The sequence below is a fragment of the Andrena cerasifolii genome, chromosome 1 (assembly GCF_050908995.1).
Source record: "Andrena cerasifolii isolate SP2316 chromosome 1, iyAndCera1_principal, whole genome shotgun sequence".
NCBI lineage: Eukaryota > Metazoa > Arthropoda > Insecta > Hymenoptera > Andrenidae > Andrena > Andrena cerasifolii.
Window position 1 is genome coordinate 32,977,131 of NC_135118.1, and position 15,478 is coordinate 32,992,608.

Consider the following 15,478-nt stretch of genomic DNA (forward strand, 5'->3'; position numbering starts at 1 on the left):
TATGTTGAAATTCAACTTGAAAAGAAAATGCCAAAACGACCACTTTACCCCTTATATAACCTAGACTAGTGTTCCTTCTCGAGAAATTTTATAATTGCTTGTTTCTTATTTCTCGAGAAATACTATAATTTCAAGAGAAACTTAAGTCTAGGAAAAATATTATAAATCACATTTATTTTCGTAAATTAATGTATTACTAGTTAATCGCGAACGTATAAGCACATCTACAAGTTGTAATACATCTTATTAATAACATTATCTAGCATATCTAACATTGATCTAGCATTTGGTGAAAAAATTATTTTACAGTTCACGAGTTATAACATAAAATCGGAAAATAACTGGATTTTCAGGGGTCAATTACACCCCCTTAGAGTGAACTTGGGCAGCAAACAAAAATTGCGTTGTAATCAGGAGGAAATTCCCTACATATTCACGAAGTTTCAGAATTTTTCGAATTTTCGGGTTAGGAATCTTCCCTTGTCAGTGGGAAATTAATTATTTAATAACGTTAGGATTAATGCTTTCTCAAACGCGTGCACATGTATGTTTATAAGCTTGTTATCAACACGCAGAAAAAAATTGGAGTTAATATAACACATTTAAGACTCATTTATCCAAAATGCTAAATTGAGAAGAAACCCAATTAATTGGAAGTCTCTAAAACTTCATTTTTAATTTTTTAAATGAATTTCCATTTACGATACCTGAATGTGCATAATTATCATTGTGGTATTACCTACATTTATTACGTCACAAAAATTTGTAAATATATTCTGCTATTGTTAAAGAATAATTTAAGAAAGCTCATTTTACCCCGAGGTTCACTTTGCCCCGGTCTCCCCTAAGTGGTTCCCTCTTCGAGGGACTCGATTTAAAAGTAGAACGAATTTTTTATAATACAAACACGTTAATAAATAGATTATCCAACTACGTTTTCTCGGAAAGCAAGCTTTTTATGAAGAAATTGTATTTCAAATTTTCTATTTATTTATTTTTTTAAATAGAATCAGTCTACTTCTCGGTTGCACCCGGTGTTATAGAATACCCTGTATAAGTGACCCATCTCCTGTCGGCACCTTTTTCATCGATGCTTCGAGAGATGGACGTGTATACGAGGAGCGAGTGCGTGACAGGCTGCGCTTAAAAGTTACCAGGCCCGTATAACAAACCTATTTAACATCAGGCGGCAGTTAATTGAATTGGTGTCAATGGGGTAATTATAATGTGTAATAGACTCTATCAGCCGGGCAATTATGGTAATAGCCACTCGAAATCAATATTATCTTGGCCATTAATAGCCAGCGAGGGCTATGTTGACTGTGGATTCGATAGCGAGATATTTACTGATGTCTTTAGTGTATACTATACCATAAAGCACATAAAATTCATATCTCAGGCGCTGAGATATATTCGGCACACCTTATGCAACGCGTAGCTTCATTATCGAAAGAATCTGGGTATATAAGTGTGTTTCCAAATAGCAGGGGCCAATTAAGATTCAAAGAGGAATTTAAAATCAGTAGAATTAGAACCAAACACTGCTCACTAACTATGAATCAGTCACTTTAAGCCTCTTGCTATTACAATTACATAGAAATGTTATTTTCAAGTAACAGTAATAAAATAAAAAAAAGTGTACCGTATATCTATTGCATTTTTCTTACTTAAATCCTTCCTTATTTCAAATTTATTTAAACCCGTAGTATTAAATCTTAAAGGTGGCCAAAACTAGTACCACACGCGGCAAAAACTAGTATGCAGGTGGGCACAAATGGTGAAAAATGGATTTCTTAATATTCTTTGAATTTATTAATACTTCAAAGATTTCCTGTTAATAGTAACCGAGATATTGATACTAAAGATAATGTACAATTTATCAAAGCTAATAGTTTCCTTATTTTAAGTACAATTTTAAAGATAATTACGATGAAAGTCACCGAGTTCCTGAAATTGGCCATAAATGATGAATCTACCCAAAGCAATCAACCCAAAAAAAAATCCTCAGCCTGAAACACCAAACCAGTTCAAAAAGACAATTTTTAAGAGCTTTAATATTCATTACACTTATCCATAAAACCTTGGCGAAGAAGCTATTTTGACGATAGGGCCCATTTCTCAAGGATAGGGCCCACTTCTCAAGAATAGGGCCCATAACAGATTCCTTCACGAAGGAGAGGTGCAAGAATCGTGTCAGGTTGAAATTTCAACGCAAACGCGACATAAATCGCGGGGCCCGTTCCTTGTGGATGTTCACTGGTCGCCCGAGCCACGTGTATCCGGTCGATCGTTCGGAATTAAAGTCCCGATGGCCGGGCAGCAGGCGTTATGAATATTCATTGTGGGCCTTTTGTCGGTACCCCCGACTCGGAAAAGCGAGACGGTCGGCGACGTTCAAAGGGATATCGGGCCCCGGGGCCCGAGTTTACCTAGGCACCGGTTTCTAGACGAGCTCGCGAGCCCCTCCCTCTCCTCCCCCGTCCGTGGCCGAACCCCGACAAGATTTGTGCATTAGGAAAAGGTAAACGCGATTTTGGGGGCCCGTGAAGCCCGCGTTTCCACCGTCTCCGAGCCAAGGGACCCACAAACGCCACCATGTTTCTAACGATTTGTCGTGGGTATGGTAAATTAGAGGAGGCTGTCGGAGAGACTTGGTGTGGCGATTTTGTCACGGGCGAAGTGATTAATGTTAAGTCGAATAGTGGATATAGGGAAACCGATCGTTTGTGGGCCTTTTGGACCGCTACACTGTAATGTGGAGCGATGTGAAACAGTGGTCTTCAAAGTGGAGTAATTCGTCACCGAGAATGTAGGTACTAGGTAACACGCGTGGATCTAGGATCAATATTCATCCACTTCATTGATAACGAGAAACTAAGAACTGAAAAATAATTCTTTTCTTGCACTACAATTTTGATGGTGATATGTGACTTTAAATAAAATAGTGGCGCGGGATATTTCATAACAGAATATGAATTAATTTATGGCCAAAACTACAGGAATGAAATTTTTGAATTTTACAAATTTAATACAATTGTCAATCGAAGAACTATATCCATTTGCGTGGTGAAAACCTGAAAACTTATTTTTAATATATAACATTCGGCACTTTTACGTTCTAATATATGAGAAACTAAATTATTCGATAAACAGCACTTACAAAAATTACGAACGATAAAGACTTTTTTATTATTTAAATTTACACACTTTTTTCTTTGTTCGAGCATGTCTCTGCTACAGTGCGGCAGAGCATAGCAGAAGGGTTATCGCTTCTGACGACAAACAAACATACATAATGCAAACAATCAAACAGAGGATCGAAGCTGAATAAAATCGTTTAAAAAAGAATAAAAAGGCTTGTAATGTATAACATGTGAACCAGTCTCGGTCACAGTTATGTCGTATGTTAGACAAGACACACTGGATCGTGTTTAAAAAAATGCATATAATTACAAGCTTAGCAACTACTAGCAATTAATAATTGCATTTATAGAATGAAAATAGTCGAACGTAAAATAGGAATGAAAATCATTGCAGGATATTATGGGTTTGATAACTATTTTGTGTATTGAAAATTGATTCCTATATGAAAAGGTTATTTCTAAAACACTACTTTAAAAACTGTACAAATCACGTATTAAAAACCGAAACACAATTATTTGGAGGATAAAAAGAAATCTTACGCGACACCAGGGATTGAATCCATGCCTTGAAATTATTTTCAGATCTTTGGATAACACGATATAAGTGTTTGAAGCAACTTGAAAATCTGGATTAATTCTTTGCGATCAATTCTCTATACGAGCTTCGTATTAAAACATTTAACAGTAAAATTGGTGGCAGTTGATACTCGCATTAGTTCTTCAATTGACATTTACATTTATTTTTATCGAAATCAAAAATTGTGCATAGGTACACCAAAGAAGCGTGCAAAGGATCGAAGCTAAGTAAAATCATTTAAAAACAGCTAAAATCTACAGGGGTGGATTCCGAGATCCGGCGCCCCTAGGCTAACAAGCGTCTGCCGCCCTTTCCGCGGAAAGTCGCCAAGTACCTATTTTAATTTAAAAGATTTGAGACGATTTTTAAAATTAATTCAATATAACAACTCACAAATGAGTTATCGCTAATTTGCTACAATAAAAATGTGTATTGTTCTTCAAGTTATTATTATTATTATTATTATTATTATTATTATTATTATTATTATTATTATTATTATTATTATTATTATTATTATTCGTCTTTATTACTTGGCACATCCAGAGAAAAAAATAATACATAAAGACAAGCGAAGTAAATGGCGAGACCGCAGTACAATACTGTTAGGAGCCTAACCATAACTAAATAACTAACTAAATGACTAAAAAAAAAAATTAACTAACATTAAGAAACTAGAAAATTATTGTGACGCATAATGTAACCTTACATATCGCCGAGCTTTACATTTAAAATCAGGAAACGAATTTAAGCCTCGAATATCAGGTGGGAGGGAATTATAGTAATGAGCCGAAATATAAGCAAAGGATGATTCAAATTTAGAAGTCAAGTGCGTCGGTATGGAAAGCAGACTTAGGTGTCGAGTAGAACGAGAATTAGGCCCATGGTGAGAAAGATTATTGCGAAGAATATTATAGAGATAAGGCGTGACATGAGATGAGAGTATTTTGTGAACGATCCAACATAAATGGAAAATCCAGCGCTGAGGCATACGCAACCAAGACGTTTTGACGTATAGGTGAGAGATACGATCATACTTCGGGACAAAAGTATGACAAAAAGAAAAGCGCAAACAGGAGTTTTGAACTCGCTGGATAAGGTGAGAAAGATGATAGGATAAACCTGGACGACAGACCTCATCGCAATAATCAAACAACGAAATAATCAAAGACAATAATCAAAGTTCTCGTGCTTCCTGCGTGACCCAAGGAAATTCCAAATGTCCATTCAGAGGCTGACGAGAAATGAATAGGTTCTCGGATCACGATGAACACAAACATCGATCGATTCGATCACAGGAACCTCCACGGTCGACGCACCACGATCTATCCGCGCCACTCTCATCACCGGAGGCTCCGTCGCGCTATTCAGCAGGCCCGAAGGGGCTGACAAAGCCGGCGAGCTAAAATGCACGCGAAAAATGGAGGGCGGAAGAAATATACGAGCAGAAGGTGGTCGCGCCAGTCTCTTGGCCTCAGCGATTTTACGCTAATTTACCCGCGAGGCTTCACCCGCGCACACCTCATCCGTTCTCGCGATCCGAGATCGCGGAATCCGCGACTCCATTCGCCCGAGACTGCGAGCGCCTCGAAAGGAGGTCGGCGTTAAGGGGTTGGCTGCGGACCCTGACTGTTCCCGAGCTGGAACTATTAAATATTGCAGCCGCGGCAAACGAAAGCTACAACTCCAGCCCGACATTCCGGGAGTTCTTTAGAATCGCGCGAATTCAACCGCGACCGCGGCCGCGTGTGTGCGTCCGGGAGACACGTTTAAAGGGACGGCCAATTCCCCGGCGCGGCGCACAGTGGGACGGATCGACGTTTAGGTAGGCATTCGGTTCATTTCTTACATACTTCATCATTTAATGATTATAATCTAAGATTACAGGTAATATATTGTATAATAAATACGATAATCATTTTTTTTTTGCTTCCTTTTTATTTGTTTCTGCAAAATTCGATTCCAATCACCCTCTGATTACATACACGATTCATTCTTATTTATCTAGCGTTTCATTCCTACTTTTACACGTTGCACACCTCTGCGTGCTTCACTTCCAACATATATTACTCGTTATTATTATATTTGAACATTACTCGATTAGTGTAATTTAAAGCTAAAAACATTCAATTTGCACAATTATTATTGCAAATAAAAAATTGCAGCAAAATAGTATATTTCTCCTGACTCGCACCTGCGTTTGTGCAAAAAAATATCAATTTTTCCAAGGGGCGGATGCGGTCGGATATGAATAATTGAATTTTGTGAAATTGAATTTATCCAGAATTATGAGGTATGCTTGAATTCACGGACAAATACGAACAATTCTTTTAATTTAGAAAAATACGAAAATAGTAACAAAAAATCTTAATTTGCCAATAGAATATAAGTGTTTATATTTTTCATTACAAGGAAAAGACTAACTAAAACTATTCCAATGTCTAAAAGCTGATCATTTTCTAAAAATGGGAATCTAAAATTTTTTTAGAATATTTAACCGAGGAAGCCTTGAACGCCCGAAATAATGATTTTAAAAACTACTGCGAATTATACGCAAAAAGAGCAGCCGAAAAATGACAAATCAAGATTTTCTAAATAATTTATTAATAAGCCTCGATCCATATATATGGAAATCGACATGAAGGGACTCTTGAAGTCCCATTATTAAAAAGAGCGACGAGAAAAAAAATGATTATTGTATTTATTATACAATATATTACCTGTAATCTTAGATTATAATCATTAAATGATGAAATATGTAAGAAATTAATCGAATGCCTACCTGAACGTCGATCCGTCCCACTGTGCGGCGTCGCGATCCCAGATCGCTTTAACCGCCCTGGTGCAGGGATTAACGCGAAACTGGTGAACTGGTCAGAATTACTGGCTTGCAAGTTGTTTTAAATGCTCCATGAATTTTATTACAATGGGATATTTTCTGAGGTTTTTAGTAAACTCGGGGAACATTGGTAGTAAGTACTTTGTACATTAATATCGTACCGCTTGCGAGCTGGAATTCAATTTAGTGAGTTTAACAGTGAGGAGTTGTTTAAAATCTCGCGAATTCTGCCAAAAGGATCCCTATGAAAAAAAGTCACCGTTAACGCTCACGAAACTTCAAGAAATTATAAAAAGGTAAATAACCCTCTTTACACTGTTCAATCTTATCGCCCACATTCCTCGACTTCCCAGCGAACCAAACTGGACCCACGACGACACTGCAGCCGGTTCAAAAATACCCTGCCAATAACCATAAGCTACATAATTACCCACTAACCACTCTCGCGCCAATACCAATCCCAAACACTATAAACTTGAACCACCCCGTACATAAACATTTCTCCCCGACTCGAGGTATTTCAAGAACCCTCTCCAAGACACAAACAACCCCCACACACCTCCAGATCATTACCCCACTTCAGCTCCACTTCTAAAATTCCCGATTTCCTTCCACGAAAATCATCGCGCCCGAAAGCGAAACGTGGACGGTCAGGGGGAGGGGGAGAGAAATGTGGACGATTCGTCGCAGAGTCGAGGAATCGGCTCCGAGCGTGAAGAGGTGGTCACGGTAGAACGCGGCTCGAGAAAATTACGTCGACAAAATTTTCTGTATAAATTTTCTATATTTTACATTTTCAGATAGGGAAAAAAATTTTATGCTAAAAATATGTATCGTAGACGTCGCTGTCAAGGCATCTTGCTACGGCCTCGCCACCGAAGATGCAAAACGGTTCTAGCGATTCAATTTTTGTCTAGAATAATGAAACCAAAAATATTCTTACTATTTATGAAATTATGTCACCGATGAACCTTAGGAACAGTAAAAAAATCGCAAAATTCACAAGATTGTAGAGCTTAGGCGAAATGAGGACATTTTTTTATCGTACTTTTTCTCCTAAGCTCTACAATTTGGTGCACTTTCGACTTTTTGTTATTGTTCTTGAGGTTCATCGACGATATAATATCATAAATAATAAGAGCTTTTTTGGTTTTTTGATTCTAGACGAAAATTAAAGGCGCTGGAACCCTCACCAATACATATTTTTAACGTATTTTTTTTCATATCTTCGAATATTAAATATAAAGTCACGAAAAGGTTCAAAGTGATAGAAAAAATTCCCCAAAATTGGTCTGGTCCAGCGTTGCGCAAAATATATTCCCCCTTAATACTCGTTCGATTGTAAAATTTCTGTAACCGCCACGAGCAACAATATCACTCGCGCCACGTCCACTTTAAGAACAGTTGGAGAGCATTTGAAATTTCTATAAAAAAAATGTTAAAGGGACGTATGAAGAGGTGGTCACGGTAGAACGCGGCTCGAGAAAATTACGCCGACAAAGTTTCTGTACACTCCTATAGAACCCGGTTGCCCCCTCCCTTCCTCGAGCCCCTCCCCGCCGTTTCTCTTTCCCCTCTCCGTCGGCGCCGCTCGGTGCCCAATCTGGCCGTCCCTGTCCGGCCGCGGGCCTCTCGTGAATCGAATTAGCCGCGTGCTTCCCCGGGCATTAATCCGAGAGGCTGCCCCTGCCGCGAGGTAAATACCTGCAGGACGGGTGGCGAGCGGGAGCATATCGCCTGCTGCTTGGCGGTCAGGTGCACGCTCTTGCAGTTCTTTTCGGCGCTCGCCGGCCCGATCACACCCGCGCCGACGATCTGCGGCTGGCCCTCGGCACCGCTCCCCTGGCCCGATCCGCTATTCAGCCGCGGCTCTACGCCCAGGTACCTGAAACAATCCCGGAAGTATCCAGCGTTATTATCCTCCCCAGCTTGCTTTGCCGCCACCCGCCGGCCCCGCCGATGACGTCGTCGAAAGGATAGAGAGCCGAGGTAGCGGCGAGCGTTCGATTCTGACGCTCTCTTTGGGGAATTTTTGGGAGATCTGCTTGTTGGTTGCGAGTTGGTTTCAGGGGGATTGGGATTTTTTTAGAGCTCGAGGAGATTGGGGGTTGCTTTTGAAAGATTTCGGGTGGAAGTGCGAAGATGGGTTTTGCGCGGGTTTTAAATCGGCTTGGAAGTATTCTGGGGTAATATTTCACCTTTTGGAACGCTTTGGGGACGCTCCAAGTGGGTCTATAAAGTAGTACTATTTTGTATTTGAATTTTTATGGGTTAGGCTTGAGGGGGTACAGGACTATCGAACGACTAGAATCGACGGATTCTTTTGGGTTGGATTGCTGAGAGAGTAAATAGTCACCGTATGCACGCTTTTACAAGTGATTTAAAGAAATATTGTCAGATCCTGAAAATTATTTAACGCTACAGATTACTTATAACGTTCCCATCGCCCCAGGGGAAATATTTATGCACTTCGGATTCCTTCAGACCTGTAGAAACATGTGCTGCAAAAAACTTTCGGCGCTAGCCACGGCCAAAGTTGACGAATTTCTACCATCAATTCCGAATGAATTTTTCTAAATTTTTGCAGAGGGTTTTACTATTGCATAAAGATTAATGCCTCCAATTTTCGAAGATTTTCGCTTATTTTTAATGCTACTGAAGCTCATCCTTAAAGGGTTATACCTAAGTCAGGCGGCTGAGAAGAGGCGAATGTTTGTGAATTTTTTTTTGAAAAAGCGGAAGCGTATATTTTTACAGAACTTTTTGCACTTCAAAGAGCAACATTTAAAGAACATTTGGTAATTTTTTCGTGGAAAAATATTTACGTTTATAATAAAGTAAGTAAGTGCAAAAAGTTCTGTAAAAATATATGCTTTCGCTTCTTCAAAAAAATTCACAAACTGACTACTTAAGTATAACCCCTTAAGAAGGGAGGGGGCTAAACTTCACGCAACGCTAAAACCAGACCAATTTTTGGGTATTTTTCTTGAGAAATTATGAAGCAAATCATTTCGATCCTTTTAATGGCTTTATATTCTACATTTTCAGATATGGAAAAAAAAATTTATGTTATATGTATCGTAGATGTCGCTGTCAAGGCATCTTGCTACCGCGTCGCCGCCGAAGATGCAAAACGGTTCTAGCGATTCAATTTTAGTCCAGAATAATAAAACCAAAAATCTTCTTACTATTTATGAAATTATATCATCGATGAACCTCAGGAACAATAAAAAAAATCGCAGAATTCACAAAATTGTAGAGCTTAGGCGAAAAAGTACGATATTTGAGGACATTTTTTGATCGTACTTTTTCTCCTAAGCTCTACAATTTGCTGCATTTTCGACTTTTTGTTATTGTTCTTGAGGTTCATCGACGATATAATATCATAAACAATAAGAGCATTTTTGATTTTTTGATTCTAGACGAAAATTAAAGGCGCTGGAACCCCCACCAATACATATCTTTAACATAATTTTTTTCACATCTTCAAATATTAAATATAAAGTCACGAAAAGGTTCAAAGTGATTTGCTTCATAATCTCTCTAGAAAAAATTCCCCAAAATTGGCCTGGTCTAGCGTTGCGCAAAGTATATTCTTGAGGTTCATCGACGATATAATATAAATAATAAGAGCATTTTTGATTTTTTTATTCTAGACGAAAATTAAAGGCGCTGGAACCCCCACCAATACATATCTTTAACATAATTTTTTTTCATATCTTCAAATATTAAATATAAAGTCACGAAATAGTTCAAAGTGATAGAAAAAATTCCCCAAAATTGGTCTGCTCCAGCGTTGCGCAAAGTGTATTCCCCCGTTAATACTCGTTCGATTGTAAAATTTCTGTAACCACCACGAGCAACAATATCACGCCACGTCCACTTTAAAAACAGTTGGAAAGCATTTGTAATTTTTATAAAAAATGTTGGAGGAATGTATAAAGGGCGATTAGACGGTTTCTTTCCGCAGCAGCGTGTCGTACGCGAAGGTTGATGGTCGACGATCGTTCCAAGCGTTGCCCACGGGGTTGCAATCATCGTTTCCGAGACAGCCAAGGCCACACCCTTGATTCTCATTAAGATTTACCGCCTAAACGAGCGCTACCTATGCCCGTTCGGTCTTGGCTGCCATCCGGACCCCTCATCGAAAATAATATAAAATGATGCGGCCGCTTTTTAGAGCGACGACGCCGATTAGCGAGAGGCGGAGGACGTTCCTGATCCTCTCGACTACCTTTTCGGCTCTCTCCCCTCACAGCTGACTGCTTCTCACGATAATTCAACCCACAGCCATCATTCCTGGGCATTACGATTATAGTTGTGGCAGTTTGTTTAGACTTTCTTGAATTCCTACTTGTTCTTAGCAAAATGGGATCAAAACGAATCGTGGTAGTGTGCTTTCTAAAGGGCAGCATTTAATTAAGTAGATAATATGAAAAAAATTGGGTAGCAAAATTGATTTCTAAGGCATTTCCACAATTTCGCTGTCTCACTACACAGCGCTATTAGTCAATGCCCCGTCGAAGGCGCAGCCTAGCCACTAGAGATCCCTATTTCACGTGTATTTAAATACACGTGTACACGTGTATTAAACGTATCTGTACCTCAATCCGTGTATTTTTTAGTACACGGGTACCCGTGCACTATTTCACGTGTATTTAAATACACGTGAATTTAGATACTCGTGTATTTCTAAATACACGTATATTAACGTATCCGTATTTTGATTCGTCTGATTTTTAATATCTATAGATATGCCAGAACTCTGGGGGATTGCGAAATTCATAAAAGAATTAATGTATTTAAATATATTTACTAGAATAATATGCGGAAAGTATGGTTTTACAAATTTTCAGATCGTAACTAATAACGCAATTATAAAATTAACAAGATTTATTTAATCGATTACCTATTTTGATACAAAAAATTAAGGCATTACTGGTAATAAGCGAGCTTCTTTTTAGACGCAACAATAATCCTTAAAATTGAAAAACATCACTCGGTTTTATTACTTATTGCTTAAGTGACCGCCATTGCCCAATTCTGATGAAAATACACAAATACGTTGATACACGTGTATTTAAATACACGTGAAATAGTGCACGGGTACCCGCGTACTAAAAGCTACACGGATCGAGGTACGGATATATGTAATACACGTGTACCCGTGTACACGTGTCTTTTTACTACACGTACCATACCGTGGTCTCTACTAGCCACGTCCGTTACCGAAACTCGGTGCGCCCGCCGAGTGAAAGTGGCGCGGTTGCGCGCGGAGAAAGCGTGTCGAATCGAAATCCCGCGCGAAGCTCGATTAATTCACGGGTGGCCGGTGGAAAGGCAAGCGCGGAGCTTCGATTATCGGATTTATTTAATGCCAGCCGGTTAATAAGCACCTGCGAGCGCAGCCTATACTCTTCTCGCTGAGCTATCGACACCGACGCGCGAAAATATTGCCTCCCCGTCGGCCACCCCGTGCCGAGTTCCTCGCTTCCCCGGAGCTTTTCTTCCGTCGTCCGCGCCAGCGAGATGCATACGCCGCCTCGCGGCCTACGGCTTCTCCGGATCCACCCCTCCCACCCCCCAGGCCCTTGGTCGCCGTTTGCCCTAGCCTGCCCTTCGTCCTTTTCCCCTCTATAATTTTCACTCGAATACCTGCTCTAATTATAGGTGGTTCGTCACGCCGAGGAAGTCCCTCTCCTGCGTGGTCCTCGGTAGCCCAGCGCCACATCTACGCGGAGCCGGGACCGTGCGCATGGTTGGTGGAAATATTCGTGGAATATTTCGCGATTTATGTATGATCGCGTGGGTGGGTGGGTGGTAAATGGGGGTGTTGAGGGTTCCGGCGAAGATGAAGGGGTGAATTCGTTTGTTGGCGTGCTGGTAGGTGTTTGGGGTGGGCGTTGAGGTGTTCGGGAGGTGTGTATCGGTGACGCGTTTTGTCGGAGCTGATGGGAAGGATTGAACAAGGCTCAGTTTGGGGAGATTTCTGTACTCCTGTTGCAGTAACGGTGTTCGAAGAATTCGGGGGAAAGCATAAGAATAAGAGTTTTCGTTAACTTTAATTTGGGTCTGGCCCGAAACTACACATTTTGTGAAGATGCTCGAAATTGTTTCGAATCGATCGGAACTAGTGTTCCTGATTTCTCTATATTTTTTGTTTCTCGAGAAATCGGAAATTGATCATAGATTTGACTGTAACAATGTCACAGTTATTGATAAAGAAGCCAACCTTAATCAACGAATTCTATTAGAAACACTGCGCACGATTAAACAACCTAGCGTAAATCTTAGGTATGAAACACCTAAAATACAAGACTATTACGCAACTTTACTTAAAAGTAAGGCCTAATGACGCAGTCCCTCTAATAGAATTTTGGTTTTTCTGTTTCTCTACGATTGGACTATTATTACATATAATAACTTCTTAATTTATGTAACCGTTTGGTTTTTCACACCTATGAGGAATGTATTTATCATCAAATAAATAATAATAAAGATATTAGGCATTGTTGTCGTGAATTAATGGAGTTTCGTATTTTCAAAAACATTTTAAATTGTCAACGGTTATCGCTTCGGCGTCGTTTAACACTGATTAAACACTGTTTACCTCAGTCACCAAACGGTTATCGCTTCGGCGTCGTTTAACACTGATTAAACACTGTTTACCTCAGTCACCAGTCAGCGGACTCGAGAGTCGCATGTCCAACTACGAACGCGACATTTCCGCAATCTTTTAAATTCAAAAGTTCATTTAAGGGGGTATACCCGTTTGAACCCTCGGAAAATGTATACATTTTGTGGATTTTTTTACAAGTCAACGGTTTGATGCAGATTTCCCGTTTTTTAACTATGTTTACATAGTATTATGAACTACTTATAAAAAAAGTTTCAGTTAAAAAACTATTGTTTTTCGGAAGTTACGGATACATGTCCGAAAGTCTCTCGATTTTAGACGGCTAAACGGTGGCCATAAAAACTCGCGCTACGTTCAACCAATTTACTTCAAATTTTGCATGCAGAATCATAATAAGATTCCACATCGTCCAACGAAGGCGATTTTGAAAATTTTGAAAAATAAAGAAATGGTGAGAGATCAAAGGTAAAGTTAAATTTTTCTAAGAGAAAAATCCACCTTTTTCCTTTATAAATAATAAACGGGGAATCGAAATAAAAAAAGCCTTCGTTGGACGATGCGGAATCTTATTATGATTCTGCATGCAAAATTGGAAGTGAATTGGTTGAACGTAGCGCGAGTTTTTAGGGCCACCGTTTAGCCGTCTAAAATCGAGAGACTTTCGGACATGTATCCGTAACTTCCGAAAAACAATAGTTTTTTAACTGAAACTTTTTTTATAAGTAGTTCATGATACTATGTAAACATAGTTAAAAAACGGGAAATCTGCATCAAACCGTTGACTTGTAAAAAAATCCACAAAATGTATACATTTTCCGAGGGTTCAAACGGGTATACCCCCTTAATATCAATTTTTATTTCCACTTTTTAAAAAATAAATTTTAACCTTCCTTGAAAATGGTCAGAATTATTCACCGAAACGTTGGAAACTGTTAAAAAAATGTTTCAAAATTGCAATTAGTTTTTGTTTAAATATTCGAAAGACCGAACCAGTGCGCCGAAACAACCCTCTTTCAATTCTAACAGAAATACTTCATTTTAAACAAGAACGACTGCTTAAGTAGTACCCTTAAGCTACCCTAAACATTTTTCAAAATTTTTAAATATTTTCTTAACCCGTAACTGGTATACTGTTTTTGGCAAACGTGGCTGGTATACTGGGGTCGTGGCACACCCCAAATAAAAAAGGACACAGAAATTTGTAAAGTCGACCCTGAATCAACCCCTATGAATATTTTGTTCTTAGGTAATGTGTAAAATAATAGAAACCTAGAAAGTTAAACTATTATTACAAAATTAATTAGAAAAACAGTTTACAAGCTTAGACAACCAAAAATTTTCCAGCGAACTTTGCGTGCCTGGGGTCATGAGCGACCTCAAGATACCAGTTAAGGGTTAAATTTTCATGCAATGCTTACGTTTATTTTAGCTTCTAAATCCCTGGAAATCGCCGCATTTATCCGCGCGCTAACCGGAATGGCCCCTTAACAAGAATTCGGCTATAGTTCCCGCGAGCAAAAAGAAGTGTTTAGAAAAGAAAGGAGAGTTCGCACTCTCCTCAGCGTTGTCCTAGAGGACTACAGTGAAATTCCTGAAAAAACACAAGTAGCTAACAATTTCCCCACCCCCTTCAACTCAACAAGAATTCAACTACCTATACATCTCGCGAGCAAGACAGAATCTTTTCTTTAGAAAAGAAAGGAGAGAGTTCTCACTCCGTTCTAAATTATCCTCAAGGACCATAGTTAAATTCCTGAAAAAATTCAAGTAGTTAGCTAATTTTCCCACCTCTCAGTCCCGCCTCCAAGTACCTACCACCCTGTCCTCAAACCCCATCAAGTTCCTGACTTATTGCAACTTAAACCCCGCCGAAGGAAGAAGGAAACGCGCCCGAAGGAGGGCGTCTTCCCGGCCGCGCCACTCCTTGCCGGAGCGGCCAAGTATCCCACAGTCCTCTGTCCCGCGAGGAAATCACATGAGTCATCTAACGAGGCCGGCCAGCCGGCTCTATCAGGTACAGCCTTCGCCAGCAACGGCGTAGGAGAGCGTTTATTATTTGTTTGCGCCCGTGAAACACGCGGGCTCTTCAGCTCCGCGCTGCTCCGACTTGGCCGGCTATTTCGGGTCTGTTTGGCCACGGTTTATGGCTCGCTCCTCCTCTAGCTCAGAGATGCGCCGTTTCGCCACCCCTGGTGACGATCCTTCGAGTGGTCCTCGAACGATATCTCGCGCGTACCCCGGCGAAATACCGTGGCCTCGAGGACCTGGCCACGATCTCACGG

The 15,478-nt window shown here is 39.9% G+C and overlaps 2 protein-coding genes across 2 annotated transcripts in view; one reads left to right on the top strand and one right to left on the bottom strand.

The window, feature by feature from the left end:
* The window catches only part of Parvin (beta-parvin), a 411,519-nt gene that overhangs the window by 228,638 nt on the left and 167,403 nt on the right, over nt 1-15,478 (top strand). The gene's annotated exons all lie outside the window — the stretch shown is intronic.
* LOC143377333 (protein Wnt-4) overlaps nt 1-15,478 on the bottom strand; it is a 117,413-nt gene that overhangs the window by 20,443 nt on the left and 81,492 nt on the right. The window contains exon 2 of the mRNA XM_076828490.1: nt 8,264-8,444. Coding sequence (XP_076684605.1) covers nt 8,264-8,444 — 181 coding nt within the window. The remainder of the gene's footprint in view (nt 1-8,263; nt 8,445-15,478) is intronic.